Source organism: Uncinocarpus reesii, genomic scaffold (genome assembly GCF_000003515.1).
Source record: "Uncinocarpus reesii 1704 scaffold_4 genomic scaffold, whole genome shotgun sequence".
Classification (NCBI taxonomy): domain Eukaryota; kingdom Fungi; phylum Ascomycota; class Eurotiomycetes; order Onygenales; family Onygenaceae; genus Uncinocarpus; species Uncinocarpus reesii.
This window is the reverse complement of record NW_003052497.1, coordinates 897,693-915,548: the sequence shown is the minus strand read 5'-3', so window position 1 is coordinate 915,548 and position 17,856 is coordinate 897,693. Positions and strand designations below refer to the sequence as shown.

Below are 17,856 nucleotides of genomic sequence, written 5' to 3'. Positions count from 1 at the left end.
ATGCATTTCATTGTCCTCCCCCTATTTATTATCGAGATGAAGTTAAATTGCACTCACCCAGCCTCTTTCCGAAGTGCTAGACAACGCTCAAATTACCTACTGATAGAAAAGCTAAGGTTTCCTATTCATCTATGCAATGCATCCTTGGCCAGCTTAAACGCTCTGTCTGATACGCTTGTGTCAAAAGGTATTTGTTTCCAGTTCGCCTTAAAAAATCCCGCAAGAACCCCATGAAGCTACTCCACCTCCACACTTATCATCGTCCTGCCGCTGTTGCTAAATAAGGTGAAATCGTCAGGCCTGTCCTGGCCCCGGATCATTTTGAGCGTAACCAACCCTTTAAACCCAGCAACGTCCTTACGAATTATCGTCTGATACTGCTTAACCATTGGCAAGACGACTTTCGTATTCACCTCCTGTTTAATGTAGCGAACCCCGCCGCCGGGAGCGCAAAACCTTCCTAGATATTCAAAGGCGTCATCGTCGGCGCGGAGCTCAATCCTACGAGCGTACTTCACGGGGGCGGTGCATCGACGTGTGTAATCGTCATAAAGGCCTTGAATCGCTTGGGTTAGGAATTGGTGCGCGAGTACTGAACTTTCAAGTCTAGTAATTGGAACGAACGGGACGATATGCTGAATACGACTGGCAATTGAGGTCTATCAAAGGGGTTACTTCCAGTTAGCGAATTCCATATACCAACTCAGACAAAAAGATTGGCCCTTTTCAGCTATACGTACACCGTAAACTTGAACGAGTTCATCCTTGAGTTGGGATTTTACTTTAGTGTCGAGGAACTGGACTTCTTTAAAATCACTATACCTATTTATGTCATAAAGGTTGGTATAAGTGCGGGAGAGTGATTCTTCACTTTGAGTCACGGATAGAATGTATACGGCATTTAAACGAGTCAAGTGCTTAGTCTCCTGATGTCGATACGCACCTGCTGTAGGTTAGAACGTAAATCCGTAATGTATAGAGAACGACGATTAAACTACGAAGAACTCACAATTATCCACGGTATTAAGCAGGGCTTTAAGCCAGGCATGGTCAACTTTCTCCCCATCGATGAAGAAAATATCCAAGCCTCCCGTTTCCGAATTGGAGACTTCCGGGTGGTTTCTATCTTCAGGAGCTGTACGATTAACGCTAGATGGACTCGTATTGAATGGTGATAATTCATGAAAATTGCCGAGGGATCGAGCAAGGGCCCTTTTTCCATGGCCAGGCGGCCCAACGAAAGCCAAGATTGGCAGGGAATCACTTCTGCAGACATGTTGAGCAACGAGATATTCCTTGACGGATTTGATTGCATAGTTCTGTCCAATGATAGGAGCGGGAGCTTCCGTTCCCTGATGAGAACCAATATTTTCGGAAGCTTGAAGAAGATAGTATTTCATAGAGATGTTAAGGCTATTCATCAGCAAAGCCTGATGTTTCTGATCACACCAAGATATTTGCGAGTCTGAGCCGTTATGAAGCTTTTCATAAAGTTGATTAGGTGTAATTTCCCACATACGAGAGGGGATTACATATGGGTTGGCTCCAAGCGTAAGAAGCGCCCGCACGATCTCCGTGGCACTAATGCTGGAATTGAAAATGGCGTATGCTAGGAGCGGTACTCCATTGTGATCCGTCGCGTCAGGGTTGGCCCCATACTCAACAAGTAGTTTGATGAGCTCAGGGCGATTTGCATAAATAGACGCAAATATAGTTGAATACGCACTTTGGTTCGCCATCAAGATTTCTGCGACTTCGGTTCGAGGATTAGCAGCAAGAAGATGTCGGATAGAATCGTAACTCTGATTGTTACGGATGGCACAAATTATAGATCCCGTTGAGATTCGACTACCGGACGACTTAGCTAGCCCATCTTCAAAAAGACCGTTCTTGGTTTCTTCCTTGGGCGCAACGTCAGGCTGCATAATCAGAAGATATCAGCGTAGGCCTTTCAAATTGGAATAAAGCTGTAAAGGCTTATGCGATACCTTTTGTTCTTGGGGATCATGATAGGAATAGAGTGAGATGAGATCATCGCTTTCGGTGCTGCTGGCATTCGACTTCTTTGGCTCAAGGGCAGCTAAGGCGGCTACTACGAATTCATCAATGGCAAGGTTCATTAGAGGCTACCAATTTGCATAGTGGTAACTCACCACTTCTGTTGGTACTTTTGACAGGGGCAAAAGCTATTTTTCCAGTGTCCTCATGCATAAAGCGACATTCATGGTCTTTGAACTTGCATTGACTGGTCTTCCAATAGTAGCATGTCAGCGGCTTTTTCGGCGCAGGACTAAGGGAAAGCATGTTGGTAAGTTCGGAGCTCATGATGGGCCTGTTGTTGAGTTTGAGTTGAAGGGAAAGAGAGAAATAAAAGAGAGGTTCAAGCTGCACAAAAACCTCTATACCGAAGTGGCTGGGGATGATGAACTGAGATTGTTTACTCTAGCCCAGAGAAGATACGTCACTTGGCTAGAGGCCCAGGAATTCACATTTCGATGGAATATTCCGTTGAAATGAATGCCTCGAGAACGGGAAAAAGCCCATATAAGGGCCCTTCAATAATCCTGTTTACCAGGTATATTCAGTCAAAACTAGGGACTGAGCTTTCGAGCGGGATGCTTCCAATGGAACCGGCCGGTACCAAAACTGCTAGCTAGTACAGACTAGCCCAAAAGATCAATCCTCTCTCAAAATTGTAAGTGAAAAGAAAAGGAGCAAAACCCAAAACTGAAACGAACAAACCGGTCCAAAGTCACCAACTATAGATCTTCAGACTTGAATTTGATATCTCAAGACATATTATTAGCTCTCAGCAAATATAAGCTTAAGCATTCAGTTTCAAAAACGCTCTGGGCGCCTTATCTGAACTTCGGTGCTAGGCTAACAAGTATCTGAGATCAAGCCTCCCAATCTCGTGGTCAAAAGCGAGCTGGGACGTATAATGTCAAAGTGCATGTTTCATCCCTAAGTCAACAATTAAGACAAGCAGCGAATGAATGTATATGCGCTGGTAATCCCTAGACCAGTAGAGCGGCCGGTGAGAAAGTGATATCAAAGAAGATGGCATGAGGTCGCGAATGTTAAATCACCGACTGACTAATCAACACCTCGAATAGCTTACAGGCGCATACATACATTCATAACAACGTCAACATCAGAAGAAACCATGGGGAATAGTACCTGAACCAAATATTCCATATATCCAAAATTACACCATTTCAATAGATTCCAGCCCCTGCAAGATAGATTGAGTTTAGATCTCAAAGGCCCTTGAATCGTGCCCACCCTGCTGCCCGGTAATCCCCTGACTTGGACAGTCTCTTTCCCTTCGTCCCAGGACTATCATCTTCGGGGCCCAGGCTACCTCCTCGACCTTCTTCAGCTACCTTTCCGCTCACTTCTCGCCTTCTTCCGACCCCCAGGCCTGCAATGTAACTTCCGTACCCGGTAGCTCCAGATCCCAAGTCAATACCGGTATTGCTGACAACGCGGCCCTTCCGATCTCCATTCTCCTGATCCGCCAAGTTATCGTTGCCGGTATCGCTGTCATTGTCATTGATATCGACGACCTCGTAATTACCAGTCTTGCGCCTCCACCGCGTCTTCTTTTTTTCGGTGCTATTTGGAAGGGCGGGTTTGCCTCGCAAGCTCCCGGCACGTTGTGCTGGAGACGCTTTGGTTTGTTCAAGTTCGCCATAAGACCTAAGCTTGCTATTTTTGACGGGTGTGGATCGCCCACTGTCAGATGGCGGGTTCGGTATATCCGCCAATGCAATGCGACGCAAACTACCCGTACGCGGAGTAACTGAGCCCTCAGTTGGTCTGGGAGTGGGTGGATTCATCTCCAACGGATGCAGTGGCAGGTTGCGTCGGGGATCATTGTATTCCTCCTCCTTTAATCCCAGTGGCTGATCTCCCAAATCATGCTCAAATCCGTATAGATTTTCGATATATTCTTTGTCATATAAGTTCTCATTCTCGTCACTATCGTCAAGGGCTGCGTAGTCACCTCGACGTCGTACCACAGTGTCACTGCGATGCTGAATAATATCTGGCATACCGGAATCAACCCATTTGTCGTCGTCAATATCTGGTATCATAGGTGTAGCCGCCCTATTTGCCACAGACAACGGTGGAACAGCAGCATCGACGGGGTATGTTTCGGGAGATGGCGGTGAGGATGAATGCATGCACCAATTTTCGTCTGATAAAGAAGAAACGCCGCTTGGGTCTCGCGTCTTGGTATCTGCGACATCCAAATGGGACTGATTCAACTCCTGAGGAGCATCCACAAAAACTGACTGAGGACGAGATGGCGTTGTACCGCGCCGCTGCGCAGGCGTGCGCGCAATATCCGCTTTTGATTTGTTTAATTGCTCGTAATACAACATTTGCTGGCTAGGAAGGTCAGACCTCGAGTACCGATAGGACTGTGCCGAATAGTACGAAGTCCTAGGGCTGTCCTGGCCTCGAATGTCATTCCCAGAAAGGGTGCTCGCGGAGTCCGTCCGAGTATGCATGAACGGCACAGAACGAGTAGGGATCAATGGTTCCTGAGCAAGTGATTGGCGATTGTCACCTGCAGAACCTGTCGTGCTGTGACTCAAATGCTTCTCGGCGATCTCGGATTTGCTCCGCTTATGGCTCCGGGATGTAAGATTGTCTTCCAGTGGGTTCATATCGGGTGGCAGCTTCGATATCTTGCGGAAGATCACAGCCAGATAAAGGTCCAAGGCAAGCGAAATTAGATGGAGTCCACCGATTGTCGAACATGCAAGGAAAGTCGCGTGTACGATAATTTCCTTTGCCTCTGTCGTCCCAAACAACGTGTCCCAGTTATATGATTTGCTTTTATGTTCGACATGTGAAACGATCGCGGTAAATACGTATAACGGGATTAGCCCAGCATCCAGCACTGATGCAAATAGCATATAGCTTGCCGAGGAAGCCGGGGTTCGCGCATTCGCAGAGCGAAAGAGGTGATATATTCCATAGAGGGTATGGACAATTGAAACGCAAGGCTAGTAATCGTGAGCCCTTATTCTTGTAATTTGAGCCTGCTGCATGCTTACCGGGACCCGGATCATCCATGCGAGAGTCACAGTTGTGCCTTTGATGCAAATGACACAAAACAGCAACCCCAGCGCCCCAATTAGGGTCAGAGCGCGCAATGCAAGTTGGAACCGCCTCGCATAGTTTACTCTTCGCTTTGTTTGAGGGCTCATTGATTTGATGTTGCCTCTGGCATTCGCGATCAACCCGAACTATTGCACTCGCGGTCAGCACAGGGGATCCATGCATTGTAAACTCGTTTCCTGCGGACGACATACCGAGTCCGGATGCTGGTTGAAATTGATCAGCGGGCCATTTTTCTTCGGTTTCGGCTTTGGCGGGGACTGAGAGGCCTGGGTATAGAGCTTGGGATTGAACGGCCTCTCTGGCGAGGCGGGAGCGTGTCGTGGTGGAGGGTCGTAGAGGAATGGCGGTGCACTCCCGCCCATTGTCACGGCTCCAGGGGATGTCAAACTACAGCATACAGAAAACGCATGAGATACCGATAATCGAAGGATGAGGCGGGGGATCTCATCGAATGAAGTAAGGAACGCGAAGGAGTCCTTGTTCGCGAGGCCGGCGGCAAAGCTCAGTGTCCGTAAATAACTGTCGGTCGCTGATTGTTGACGGGGCAACAGGGCTCGTAGGGCTTATCGGCCATGACTCCAATCAATTCAAAGACACTCGAGTTGCGATGAATGCCGCCGAGTTACCACTTGTGTTAATCTCTCTACACAATGCTGTCCTGGGCGCCTGGGGTGTGCCTTCGGTGCTCTCTTCGAATCAACGGCGCACTCCTTCGCCATGGTTCATCTTCAGATACCCTCGCAGGTCTCGCCGGGAGAACAAGCCGAAGGGATTACAGCAGTGGCATCGCCCAGTCTTCCCGCCCTTTTCGCATTGCAGTCATTGGCTCAGGCCCAGCAGGGTTCTATGCCGCTTATAGGCTAATGACAAAAGTCGACAATGCCTTCGTTGACATGTACGAGCAACTGCCGGTGCCGTTTGGGCTGGTGCGATATGGTGTTGCGCCAGACCATCCAGAGGTAAAGGTAATCTACTGTCGATCTCCATTCATACCTTTGGCATCGTCCAAACTGATGGCTGATTACCTGTCGTAGAACTGTCAAGAGAAATTCACCGAAGTAGCCAGTTCTCCGCGTTTCAATTTCATCGGAAATGTCGAGCTCGGCGCGGCTCTTCCACTCAAAGCACTTAAGCCGCACTACGATGCAATTCTCTTCTCATACGGGGCTTCGAAGGATAAAGAGCTAGGAATTCGAGGTGAAAAAGATATCCGTGGTATATATTCCGCCAGAGCCTTCGTTGGCTGGTACAATGGACTCCCGGAATACAGGGATCTCAAACCAGACCTGGCGAGCGGCGAAGAAGCAGTCGTTATTGGGCAGGGAAATGTAGCCATGGATGTTGCGAGGGCTCTGCTGACGGACATTGACGTTTTGAAGAAGACAGATATGACAGAGTACGCCTTGGAGGAGCTGTCAAGGAGCAAGATCAAACGAGTTCGGGTAGTTGGCCGAAGAGGTCCAATGCAGGTATGGACTTGCGATGACAAGCGGAAGCCAGTTGCGGCGTACTAACGGACTCTTACTAGGGTGCTTTTACAATCAAGGAGCTCCGGGAGCTGATACAGTTACCCTCCGTGTCCTTTGATCCCATCCCCGAATCTCTCTTTCCACCAGAATCGACTATCAAAAGCCTGCCTCGAGCCCAGAAACGCATCACCCAACTACTCGTCAAGGGCACAGCCACAGATCCTTCTACCGCAAAGAGATCTTGGTCTCTTGATTTCTTACTCTCTCCGCACTCGTTTCACGCCGCAAACGATCAATCTAAGGACCTCTCACACATAAAATTCACCCGTAATCAATTAGACCCCTCCGATCCCTTCTCCCCATCGGCGCGAGCAACTCCTCTCCTTGGTGATGACGGTAAAGCGATACAACTCGACATCCCCGCCAGCACCTGTTTCCGCAGCATAGGTTATCAATCCCTCCCCCTGCCCGGCTTTGAAGACCTCCAGATCCTCTTCGACCATTCACGCGGGACGATTCCCAATGACGGCCAAGGTAGGATCATTAATTCCAACTCATCCAGCGATGACAGAGGCAGTGCACACTCATCTTCTCCAAACGATTTCCCTACCCATCTCCCTGGCCTCTATTGCGCTGGATGGGTGAAGCGCGGGCCCACCGGTGTCATCGCATCTACAATGACAGATGCGTTCGCCACAGCCGATGCCATCGCCGCCGATTGGACGCACCACGTTGCAGCCTCCAGCAGTGCACCTGCATTCTTAAACTCGAATGAGGGGGGCAGCACGGGCCTTGGATGGGAGGGCGTGCGTGGCGAGGCGGAGAAGATGGGTCTCCGGCCGACAAGCTGGGAAGATTGGGAGGCGATTGATCGTGCTGAGGTGGAGAGAGGGAAGTCGAGAGGAAAGGTTCGCGAGAAATTTGGGCGCGCTGAAGAGATGTTGAATGTGCTATCATGACCCATGGGTTTGTGAAGCATGTCGATCCTGTGCGGGCCTTCTAGGGTACTTTCAAATCTCCATAGAGGTTTATCTTGTAGATACTGGCATACTTCCACTGTACATTATAATAGACGCAGCTTGAATCTCTCATTTCGCGACCCTGTCGATTATCCCCAAACCGGATACAAATGTGTCAAAACTTGCGGCAAAGACTTAGCTGCCATGCACGTATATACAATCAAAGGGTATTTGTTTTCACAAGCAGAGTGATATACCGAAATATACATATGAACATACTAGAAACAGCCGAATGACTTTGGGATATATTGGGGTATTGTTCGACATAGGTTCATGATGGCACACCTTCATACTCCCATCCTTCAATCACTCTTCTCCTCCTTGAATTTCTCCGGTTAGCATTGCATTTGACAAAGAGAGTCAGCGCCGTTATAATCAATATAATAATGGCGGCAATGCTAGGAACGAGAATATTGCGACGCTCGATGGCGCTTTCGTCAACTTCGTATGGGCATTGGGCTTTGGGCCCGCCTGACACCCAGCAATTCGGGACGTCCAATGAGTTAAAATCGAGCCAGACATTTCTCTTTTCTGTCTCGTCGGAAGTCGAGTCGATGAGGTCTTTCGGCTGCTTAAGAAGGTATTCGTACAGGTACGTGTTCTCCAGCGTCGTACGCGGGACGGCAAAGCTCGAGTTCTCAGGACATGTGTCTTTTGCAAAAACGTAAGCTTCAGGCTCGCGAGACAAGACCCATTTGTATGGAGAGTCAGCTACACGGCATGCAGCATATAACCGGTCTGTGCAATCAGTAGCGCGCCAATGGCCCGCAAGTGAAAGGTCCATTACGGAGCAGCGATTTTCCTCGACCATAGCGGAATTCACCGAACTTTCGGGCTGGCCCACGGCCCATGACCAGATCGAGGAAAGCGACACATTCCGATAAGGCTCAATGTTCTGGTCAGCAGTAGCATTCAGGAGCGTATAGTTGACCAGCGGAGATATGCCGCATGCAACCATCTGATTAGTGAAAAATGCTAACTGCGATGATGAGTTGCCAATGGGGATCTCGGCCGTCGCCCAATCCGCAACGCGGTTGATGTCAGTGCTATCCGGATTGTATAAGCATTCACTTATAATATCGCTATCGTTGTTCTTAGTAACTGTGACGAAAGATGATATGGAGCTGGACGAAAAGATAATCTGGTTATCCGCATCGAAATCGTATTCGCTCATTTGTGCATCGACCTTGCCCCATCCAAGAAGAAGCCTTTGAGCTTTAGAAATCTCCAAATATCCTTCGCCTGGCCAGCCATCAGTTGTTCTGTGGCGCGAGTCCGGTACACCTTCAACAGAAAAATACTCTGCGATCGGTCTCAGTGAGGGACTGACAGAATACCAAGATCTGTTCAAATTTTTTCTTTCCGAGTCGAGTTCGGATGGAGTATATATGTATCTCCCCAGCGTCCTATCCACCGTTGCTCCTAAGGAGTTAAGCGCAGATGGAAATTGATTTTCAGTTGGAGCTGGTGCTGGACTCCCAGGAGAACCAGGGGACGAGGCAGCATGAAGATTGAAAATCATGTACGTCAAGTGCGCACTCAAAGTGTCTTCTGTACTGCTAAAATAGCCCGAAATAACACTTATCAGGCCCGCTAAGTCGACATTTGCAGAGCATGCGTAAGGACCCAACTGGTAAAGGAGGGTCCCGTAAGAACTCCGTCTAGTAGAGATATCTGCCTGACCAGTGAGGCCACTTCCGTCCGCAGGTATTGTCGCTGGACATAGGTCCCATTTCTCCCTTCCTACCGACCAGTACAAATCGACATACAACCGTCGATATCCAACAGAGAGAAGATTGGAAATGCATCGTTTTGCGGCCTCTTCGTCGTAAGTTCCCTTGCCAAAACATGCCGCTGAAAGAGAAACGGCGGGTTGAGTTATGAAGTCGATCGGAATTTGTAGCGACACATCTCGCTGAGACTATCATAAAGAGTGATTGTTAACCAGTTTCAACTTCTCCATTTGCGATTGTCCAACATACCAGTTGTACTGTCGTCCACGGCGCATGTTGCAAAGAAGCATTGTTAGGAGCAAAACTTTGCATGGAGATACGGCAAGTTCCAGCTCAGACACAAATAGGAATTTACAATGAAAGCATTGTGAGGATGTCAAACGAATTGGGCTCCAATTGAAGGCACATCTCAAGAATTCAACTGAAGGGCGTTGGCGATAGCTGCATGATGTGATGAAACTGCCGCCTATTCCCACGCACTCGAACTTCGTCTGCACACGTCACGCCTTTCCCTTTTGAGAAGCACAGATCTGGCCACATCAAAGAAAGTCAACACTGTTCATATATCAAGCACTGGACCCGATCATCATTTAGCCATCTTGCTCGAACCCGGCTTGCTGTGTCTGAGAGCCAGTTTCCTCAATCCCTTCATCATGGCGGTCGCTCAACCGTCGCCGCAGCAGATCGCGGCTATGCAACAACAGATGGCTGCCGAAGCCGCCAAACGGGGCATGACGCCAGAAGAGTTCGCAAACATGCAACGGCAACAACTCGCCCAAGAGGCCGCGAAGCACGGTCTAACTCCGGAGCAATATCTCAGTCAATTGAGGGCTCAAGCCATGCAACAGCACAGAATGCAGCAAATGCAACAACAGGCGGAGCAGGGCCATGAACACCATGAGGGCTGCGATCACGACCATGACCATGACCATAGCCATGACCATGGCGGCCACGAACACCACGAAGGCTGTAACCATGACCACAGCCATGACCAGCCAAACCAGAGACGAGTACCCGTGACTTCAGGAGTTGAGCCGGACCCGAAAGCACTTGCAGTTGCCAACTTCTTAAGGTCACAGAATCTAAAAACGAGAACATGCATTCTGGATGGCCGAAGAAGAGAGATGTTCAAAGGTAAACCCATTGCCGACTTTGCTACTTTTGGATGTACAGGAATACTGACTAGAATCAAAGTAAAACGAGCCATTCGAGCCCTAGAATCCCCTGCCTATGCCAAAGCAGCCGCAAAGCCCAAATCCCTCCTTCCCCCGGTTACCGACCGCGCCTCTGCTGAAAACACCTTCAAACTCCTTCCCATGTCCCTTCTCGCACTTCGCGTATCCAAAGTCGAGCAACAAAGTGCTGGCAAGCAGAAACGAGTAAAAGGGCAGTGGACTGTGCGTATAGAACAACACCAGGAGACGGCACCAATGATGCATTACGCATGGTTGTACGAAGGCCCACAGTGGAAACAAAAAGCAATGGCTGCGGGTGTGCTGGTTCTTATCATGGCAGTGGTCATGTTCCCATTGTGGCCCATCATGTTACGACAGGGTGTGTGGTATTTGAGTATTGGAATGATGGGTCTACTGGGACTGTTCTTCGCGATGGCCATTTTCCGTTTGATATTATTCTGCGTTACATTCTTTGCTGTTCCACCTGGGCTCTGGCTTTATCCGAATCTGTTTGAGGACGTTGGATTTTTTGACAGTTTCAGGCCGGTATGGGGATGGCAAGAGGTACGTTTTTCAAAATCTCCCAATATCATTTCTATATTAACACGTCCCAGACCAAAAAGAAGAAGAAGTCGAAAAAGGCTGCCGACGGAACATCGGCAACGTCCGAGAAACCTTCTAAACCCCAAGACTCAACTGCTACGTCTACGGTAGTCCAGCCTCAGGCAAACCCCGGAGGCGTAGAGAAACGTAATCTGACCGCCAGCGTCGAGGATGCGGAAGACGAGTAGAAGGAAATCGGTGTTTTCACGTTTACGTTTTCTGATTACCGGGTTCTATTGATACCTTCCCTTTCCACGGGATATTTCGTTCAAATGACAAAAAATGTTTTAACTTCTAGGTCTATTATAAGATTGAGCTGTATGAATATACTTCCACGTCCATGCGATATAGAATTAGTTCTGTGTTCTCCCAAATGGTCATCATCATCCCCTTTGGCACTCGTGCAGCCCAGATTTATCCCAATCTTTCCAAAAAGAAATCACTTGTTCTATTTGATTAAATTAGTATTACGTCTCCCCCTCAAAGGGTTATCAATAACAAAGCATACATACATAATAGACATTTTCAAGAAGACTCAAAAAGAAAAAAGAAAATTCATACAGAATCGTACAATAGTTGGTCTGGAAAGTCGTTCGTATATGCATAAGCGTAGAAAAACAAGGAAAAGTAATAAAGAGAGTAGCACTAGAGGCTAGTGGGAGATAGGTCTTGTATACAATATGAGAATATAAAATGAGAGCAAATTAGGACGGTATGTTGAAGGAAAAGGTGCGCAAGTCGTGATAGCATTCAATAGCACATTTCCGAGGTCAAAGGTGATTTGGGTATATGCGCAAAAACAGAATAAAAAAAGCTGTACGTCAAAAAGGAAGTGGTAAAAATTCGTGCTTCGTCAAAATGCAAACACAATTCCAAAATGGTCATAATATACGTTTCTTTTACTTTTTCTTCAGATCCAGAAAAGCCGTGCTGTGTTAGCATGCTTGTAAGATTCCCTGTTTCTTAGAAGGCCGGATGTCGTTTAGTCCACCAGCATTGATTCTCGGCACGGATGCACGGTAGGCTTTAGCATGAACATGGGAGGATATTTGCCGGCTCCCACTTGCGCGTGCTTGGCGTATTTGGAGTTGCGTGGGCATTGCCGTGACAGATGGAATTGTTTTCCAGGTGGGAGTGGTTCGGGGACCTACGACGGGTGGGATTTCAGGCAGGGGGCAATCCGGGGGAGGCGCAGGAGGCGGCCCAAATGTCATTTGCGGCAAGCTACGCCTAGGCGAAAGATTGGGTTTGCGGGGATTTTGGGACGGCGGGGGAAGTGGTGGTGGGTGTCTGGGTGCTGTTGGGAGGTTCAAAACTGCTGCTTCACTGGGAATCGTTATAGGCTGTGTACTCGAACTTAATGGAGGATATTCTGGCGCCGATACGCGTGGGGTCCCGACTTGCAAGCTTAATGGCCGTTGGGGCGAGTGAGTGCTGTGTTCGCGTGGTAGCCGTGGGCGTGGATTGCTACTTGCGTTCGACAATAAAGGCCAGCGGTATTGTGGTACGTCTTGAGTCGGTTGGACCATCTTAATATTGATTATCGGCGATTCAGGGCCAAGCTCAGATATAGGAGTGTGAATGTCGATCTTATGTCCAGAACTTGAATACCTACGTGCTCGGATTGGGGTTGCTCTTGGCTGGTTGGATGGCCTTTGTGGCGTGCTCCCTGAAGGGTAAACGGGTTTGTTCCCCATTTTGAACTCTCAACGACAGCTGTTTAGTTTGATAACTGGTCTTTCTCTCTTGGGCTCGACTGGCTCTGGGTCTTCCGGGATTGTGTCAATCGAAGTCTCCGAGCTATAATAGACTGAACACCCAAGAGCCACGGCAGGCGTTGGCTTGGAGGTAGGCGCGCTCGAAGAAAGCTGAGCCGATCTCAAATTTAAAGTAGACGAGAATCTTTTGCTGAATGCGGGTACGCTAAAATTAGGCGCTGGCATCAACGGAGGCTTTGGCGTCTGAGACGACACAACAGCATTTGACGTGGCCTTGTCAGGAAGAATGGGTTCTCTCCGGAAGTAAGCAGGTCCACGGATTATTGGTATTGGACGAGTGCTTGACTCTATGGAAGCAACGCTTGCCATGCTTTCAGGAGAGCTGAGAAATGAATTCTTAGGTATAGGATGCTTAGTACCTGCTGAGGACGATGGGGGTGAAGAGCCACATGAGCTGGGGATCGTCCTTGTTCCTATAGAAACACACGACAATCGATAGTTGTCTTTGATCCGATCTGAATCACTCGTCGCAGTTATCGAAGGGGAGGGTGTTTCGACTGATCGGGCCATGGAGCGACGATTGGCCTGCAAAGCTGCAAGGCCCTCGAGTCGGGTTTGGGACGACGGTGACAATGTCGTTGAAGACACTGACAGTGACGATCTATTGGTAAAACTATGTTGCGGAGGCCTTTGCATCGATGCCATGCTCTGATATCGATGGAGCAGCGGCGTTTCTTCAATCATAGGAGTTTCAGGAACATACTCCTTACCACTCAATCCCTCAATCTCGCGCCTCATAGTAAACAGCCATGCCGACAAGTCCTCGGCACTATCTAATACCAACAAAAGCGACTTGGCCAATTTCGGCGAATCCGATATTCGAAGCCGAGATAAGAAGCTCTTTTTGTTGTCGACAGTAGCCGTACCATTCTCGTCGAACGTTTGTGAGATTTGTAACACCCAATGTTTCCCAGGAACTGCGTCGCTCGCAAATGCGACAGAGGTCTCCCCAAGTTCTAAGATCAATTCGGGGAGGCGGTCGAAGTTTCCGTCGGCATTGTATTGAAGTAGATAGCCGCTTGTGACCAACATGTATATCTTCCGGGTCCATTCGAGGTGATGGATGGAATCAGCTGCTTTTCTTGCCTGCCTCTGGTCCTTTGTCTCCTTGACGTCCGTTTCTGAGCTAGCTTCTTGGTCTTCCTGTCTCGCTAGCGCTTGAATCCGCAAAATGGTTTCAGCAGGTATGTTGGGCGCTAGAAGAGTCGCATGCTTGATCGCTTGCGGGTAAGCTTTAAACAGTGGTGGAGGCTCCCAAGCAGGAATCGTCCGGCGTTTTCTCTCCTTAACCGATTTGGAAAGCTTTGGGGTAGTGTTGAGAGACGGTGAGTTCGCCAACGATGGCACTGCTGGAGCACTGGAGGATTTGACTGCTTTGGGAGCTCGATCTGCACTCGTAGGGGTAATTTGATGATTGGAAACGGGGCTGTCGTTAGTAACGGGCCTCCATTCTGCGATGGGGGAAGGGGAATTGTCATTCTTCGAGCTATTCCGCCGCATCGCCCTTGTTTTGTTAATAAACGACCTCAGAGAAGATTTTGAGGTCAGGGTTCTTGGTTCCTTCAACGGAACTCTTTCTGTAGGCGTTGAGCCCGTTACTTGTTCGGGAGGCGGCGGTTTCGGTCGCATTGATGCCCGTTTGTTGAGGGTTGTTTGGATCGGCGGGAGCTTGGGGCGTGTCCGAAATCCCGTTGGAGGTGGTTGCTGCTGTAAATCCATGGGGCCGATTTAACCAAGCATAGCTTTCTTTTTTCAAGCAATTCTGCCGAGAACTCTTTGGTAGCTTGATAGAGCTATCTGATGCGTTTGATTCGGCTTCGATCATACCAGTTGCAGGCAGCTTGGCATGGCGCTTTCAACAGGCAAAACCAGGTCAGTAAGCACGGCAAAGCTCCAGAAATATCAAGCGGGTTAGCACATACCAATATGGTATATCAATTGGCATCGATGGTCAAGTGCACGGGTACAGAGTAGCACTCGATGATGCGCAGGAACTGGTCGCCGTTTGGATGACGCAAACTGGGAAATCCGGATAAAAAGAATGGCCAGTGGAGTCTCGCGGAATCTGCTGCGATCCGATCAGAGTAAACCGGGAAATGCGTGATTCGATATCGTGGGATGACAGCGAGAACGGGCGGGTGTCACGTCTGGGGCAGACGTCGACCAGTTCACAACGTCAAGCTTTCAGTTGTGATACCAAGATGTCAACAACAGGAACTCTAGCAGAATGGATGGTGCGCACAAGATCCCGAAGACGAGCGACCAGCATCCCAGGCCGACGGGAGGTTCTCATAACACAGCAGATGCTTCAACCCCCAGCAGGACGAGACGTCGAAGGAATCCCACGATGACTTCCCACACGCGGCTTTGACGATTCTCGTCTTTTATTCTCCGTTGTGGCTCGAGGCCCTAAAAAGTTGTCACATCCGGTGTTTCTGGGCCTGCGCATCGGCCTTCGGATCGGCTCCATCACACGCCCCAAACCAGGCTGTCAGCGGCCCACTCGCGAAACCAGAGCAAGGCTGGTTCTCAAGGGCCCTGCAGGTTCCTCGCCAACAACCTCGGACGGAATTAACAGGCCTCCCTTGCAGAGAAGACACCGAAGAGTCGCGGTCGTTTCCCTGTCGATGTACCCTTTCAATTTCGCGTCGCCCTTTGAATACTACCAGGCACGACACTGTCGAGAAAAGCAGCAAAATGAGCTTCTTGGAGTTCAGCAGGGAGCAGCTCGTTTCGCGTTTCTCGTGTTCTGCGTGCACGTCTCGCCTCTTCGCTCCCTGGCGCCGAAAACAAGGTGAGCGCTCAGGCCAAAGAGGGCTAGTCGAGAGCCATAGGCAGCGCCATCGCAGCAGCTAGTGGACGATGAACCCACCGTCGATCGTTAGTTGAGACCATGGTGCTGTTGGTGACAACACGCAAGGGGTTTGCATGCGTTGCCGAGACGCTGCTCCAATTGACTTTCTCTCAAGGAGCCATGATGGGGAGCTCGCCGTGAGAAACCCGGCGGGCGGTCGGGAACACTGCGTCTGCGACAGAAGCTGCAGGGATTCGGCATTAGGCTCTTGCGATGGATCAAAGGATGGCGACTCCGGATGAGGATGATAGAGTAAAAAGTCGATTTAAATGTCTGATGATATTTGCCCAAATCTATCATTGAACACTCATGCAAAACAAACACTGCCGCCCGTTCCCCGCATTCTTGTGAGTCGCTGAGCAGTGAGAACACGAAAAAGAAAAAGGAAAAAAGAAAACATCTCCAAGCATTGATCACTGCGAGCTAAAATTGAAGTCAGAAATGCCCCTCGCTGTCAAAGTGATCGACGTCATGTTTAGGATCCTCGACACGAACAACGCCTCCATATCGATGCTCGCTGTCACCAGGGTCCATATGGCATACCGGCCTGTGAGACCTTCAGTTCCACTAACGCAGCAAACACTGCTCCTCCGTAGCTACATTGGTCTTTTTCTCTTGTGACAATGCCCAAATCGTGAGTCCTCTACCCTAACTTTGTTTCTTGATCAAGATACAAGATGTTAGTCCGGCATATCTTAAGCACTGCACCTCCTTTCTGACATTTACTTACGCTGAGGAAATCTCCTTGGCCTAAAATAACCCGGGCCTATCGAATATTGGTGTTTGGACGCAGTGGCTGAGTTATGAGGCGTACCTGTTCCTCCCAGTTACCGCCCGGCCAGTATTTAGTTTCCCACTCGAGGACCTCTTCCATGGTTTATACAGCACTTGGCCCCAGAGAAATCACTGATCCGGATACCAGGTATCCAGGAGACCTAAAAGGCACTGCAAGGCCGCCAACAATGTGATCGCTTGGTCAATCGGCATCATATTCGCTGCTAAAGTTAGGACGCCTCTGTTCTCCGAGCGGAGAAACGTCTGGCAACTTCAAAGAACATCATGCGTCCATATCACAATCGGATTATGTGGTATATCAGCCCTTGCACCACCAGAGGCTTGACCTGATCAACCTGCTTCTGCAAGAGTGGAAAATGACTTTTCCGATTCTGTTCCCGCTTTTGGGAAAAGGTCTCGCAGAGGAATGAATGATAGAGGAGGGTCCCATGCACAGCATGATGCATATAACCCGATAAGGGCTCTGTATTCATGATATCATACGGTCTGAAAAGCGGTTGCCTTCGACCCCGGTGGCAAGACGCATTTCAAGCGTATGCAAGTGCTGCCATCTGCGCTCGAAGTGTTGCTAACGCTAATCTGTAGTTAGACACCAGTCCATATCGAACCTGACCAAAGCCAGTGACATTTCAAGTGGTGCGGTATGATTCTTAATATTTCCCCACGCAAGAGATCAGCAATTTGATAGTCAAAGCTGAGGGGGGATTTTCCTAGTTGAGACTGCTGCTAACCCTGTTGGCACCAGATTGATAAGAACCAACAGGTGCACATCTGATGTAGATATTGTAATTGATATGAGAGCACCTTTCAGAGTCGATGTCCAAACACGATATACATCAACAGTTGGTGGGTGCTTGGGAACGGAAACCATGAAACTGGAAGCGGGCAGAGGTACGGCCCTCCGGCCCTCAAGTCTTCATTGATGAACCCGCTAGGTGGTTCGTCTTCGTTGTCGTCGCTTGAACCTCTCGCACGCCTGGCGCGACCATCGCCTGAAAACACGCTTTAAAACCTGGGTTGCTTTGTCAATTATTAGGTTGAATCAAGCAAAAAAGGCAGCCTATGAAGAGGTGCATAAGTGAGAATGTCACTATGAGTGTGTAAAAGTATAGTAAGGTGGTGATAGCCGTGATAGAATGTGTGGGCTATTAAGGCTGATTAGAGACTAGAACATATTAACATAGCGAGCAGAATCAAGTATAGCAACCTACTGCCATGAGTTCACTGGCTACTCAATCCAGATGCCAGGTATTGCTGCAAATATATAGGTGTGAAATAGTTTTTCGCTCTG

General features: G+C 49.0%; 7 protein-coding genes across 7 annotated transcripts; 2 read left to right on the top strand and 5 right to left on the bottom strand.

Moving 5' to 3' along the window:
• Window positions 1-236: 236 nt before the first annotated feature.
• On the bottom strand, window positions 237-1,925 carry UREG_06426 (uncharacterized protein; the record flags this gene model as incomplete). Its single annotated transcript, XM_002583413.1, has 3 exons — window positions 237-659; window positions 741-943; window positions 1,010-1,925. The coding sequence occupies 3 exons, from the start codon at window positions 1,923-1,925 to the stop codon at window positions 237-239; spliced, it is 1,542 nt and encodes a 513-aa protein (XP_002583459.1).
• Window positions 1,926-3,260: 1,335 nt separating this feature from the next.
• On the bottom strand, window positions 3,261-5,501 carry UREG_06425 (uncharacterized protein; the record flags this gene model as incomplete). Its single annotated transcript, XM_002583412.1, has 3 exons — window positions 3,261-5,021; window positions 5,073-5,264; window positions 5,331-5,501. 3 exons carry the CDS (start codon window positions 5,499-5,501, stop codon window positions 3,261-3,263), a joined length of 2,124 nt encoding a protein of 707 aa, XP_002583458.1.
• Window positions 5,502-6,032: 531 nt separating this feature from the next.
• UREG_06424 (uncharacterized protein) lies at window positions 6,033-7,567 on the top strand (the record flags this gene model as incomplete). The annotated part of the gene is made up of 3 exons (XM_002583411.1): window positions 6,033-6,104; window positions 6,174-6,608; window positions 6,668-7,567. 3 exons carry the CDS (start codon window positions 6,033-6,035, stop codon window positions 7,565-7,567), a joined length of 1,407 nt encoding a protein of 468 aa, XP_002583457.1.
• A 331-nt stretch (window positions 7,568-7,898) lies between these two features.
• Window positions 7,899-9,672, bottom strand: UREG_06423 (uncharacterized protein; the record flags this gene model as incomplete). Its single annotated transcript, XM_002583410.1, has 2 exons — window positions 7,899-9,548; window positions 9,610-9,672. The coding sequence occupies 2 exons, from the start codon at window positions 9,670-9,672 to the stop codon at window positions 7,899-7,901; spliced, it is 1,713 nt and encodes a 570-aa protein (XP_002583456.1).
• A 341-nt stretch (window positions 9,673-10,013) lies between these two features.
• UREG_06422 (uncharacterized protein) lies at window positions 10,014-11,326 on the top strand (the record flags this gene model as incomplete). Its single annotated transcript, XM_002583409.1, has 3 exons — window positions 10,014-10,494; window positions 10,534-11,099; window positions 11,150-11,326. The coding sequence occupies 3 exons, from the start codon at window positions 10,014-10,016 to the stop codon at window positions 11,324-11,326; spliced, it is 1,224 nt and encodes a 407-aa protein (XP_002583455.1).
• Window positions 11,327-12,073: 747 nt separating this feature from the next.
• UREG_06421 (uncharacterized protein) lies at window positions 12,074-14,635 on the bottom strand (the record flags this gene model as incomplete). The annotated part of the gene is made up of 2 exons (XM_002583408.1): window positions 12,074-12,807; window positions 12,853-14,635. 2 exons carry the CDS (start codon window positions 14,633-14,635, stop codon window positions 12,074-12,076), a joined length of 2,517 nt encoding a protein of 838 aa, XP_002583454.1.
• A 1,570-nt stretch (window positions 14,636-16,205) lies between these two features.
• On the bottom strand, window positions 16,206-16,644 carry UREG_06420 (uncharacterized protein; the record flags this gene model as incomplete). Its single annotated transcript, XM_002583407.1, has 3 exons — window positions 16,206-16,317; window positions 16,501-16,520; window positions 16,585-16,644. The coding sequence occupies 3 exons, from the start codon at window positions 16,642-16,644 to the stop codon at window positions 16,206-16,208; spliced, it is 192 nt and encodes a 63-aa protein (XP_002583453.1).
• Between the last annotated feature and the right edge of the window lie 1,212 nt (window positions 16,645-17,856).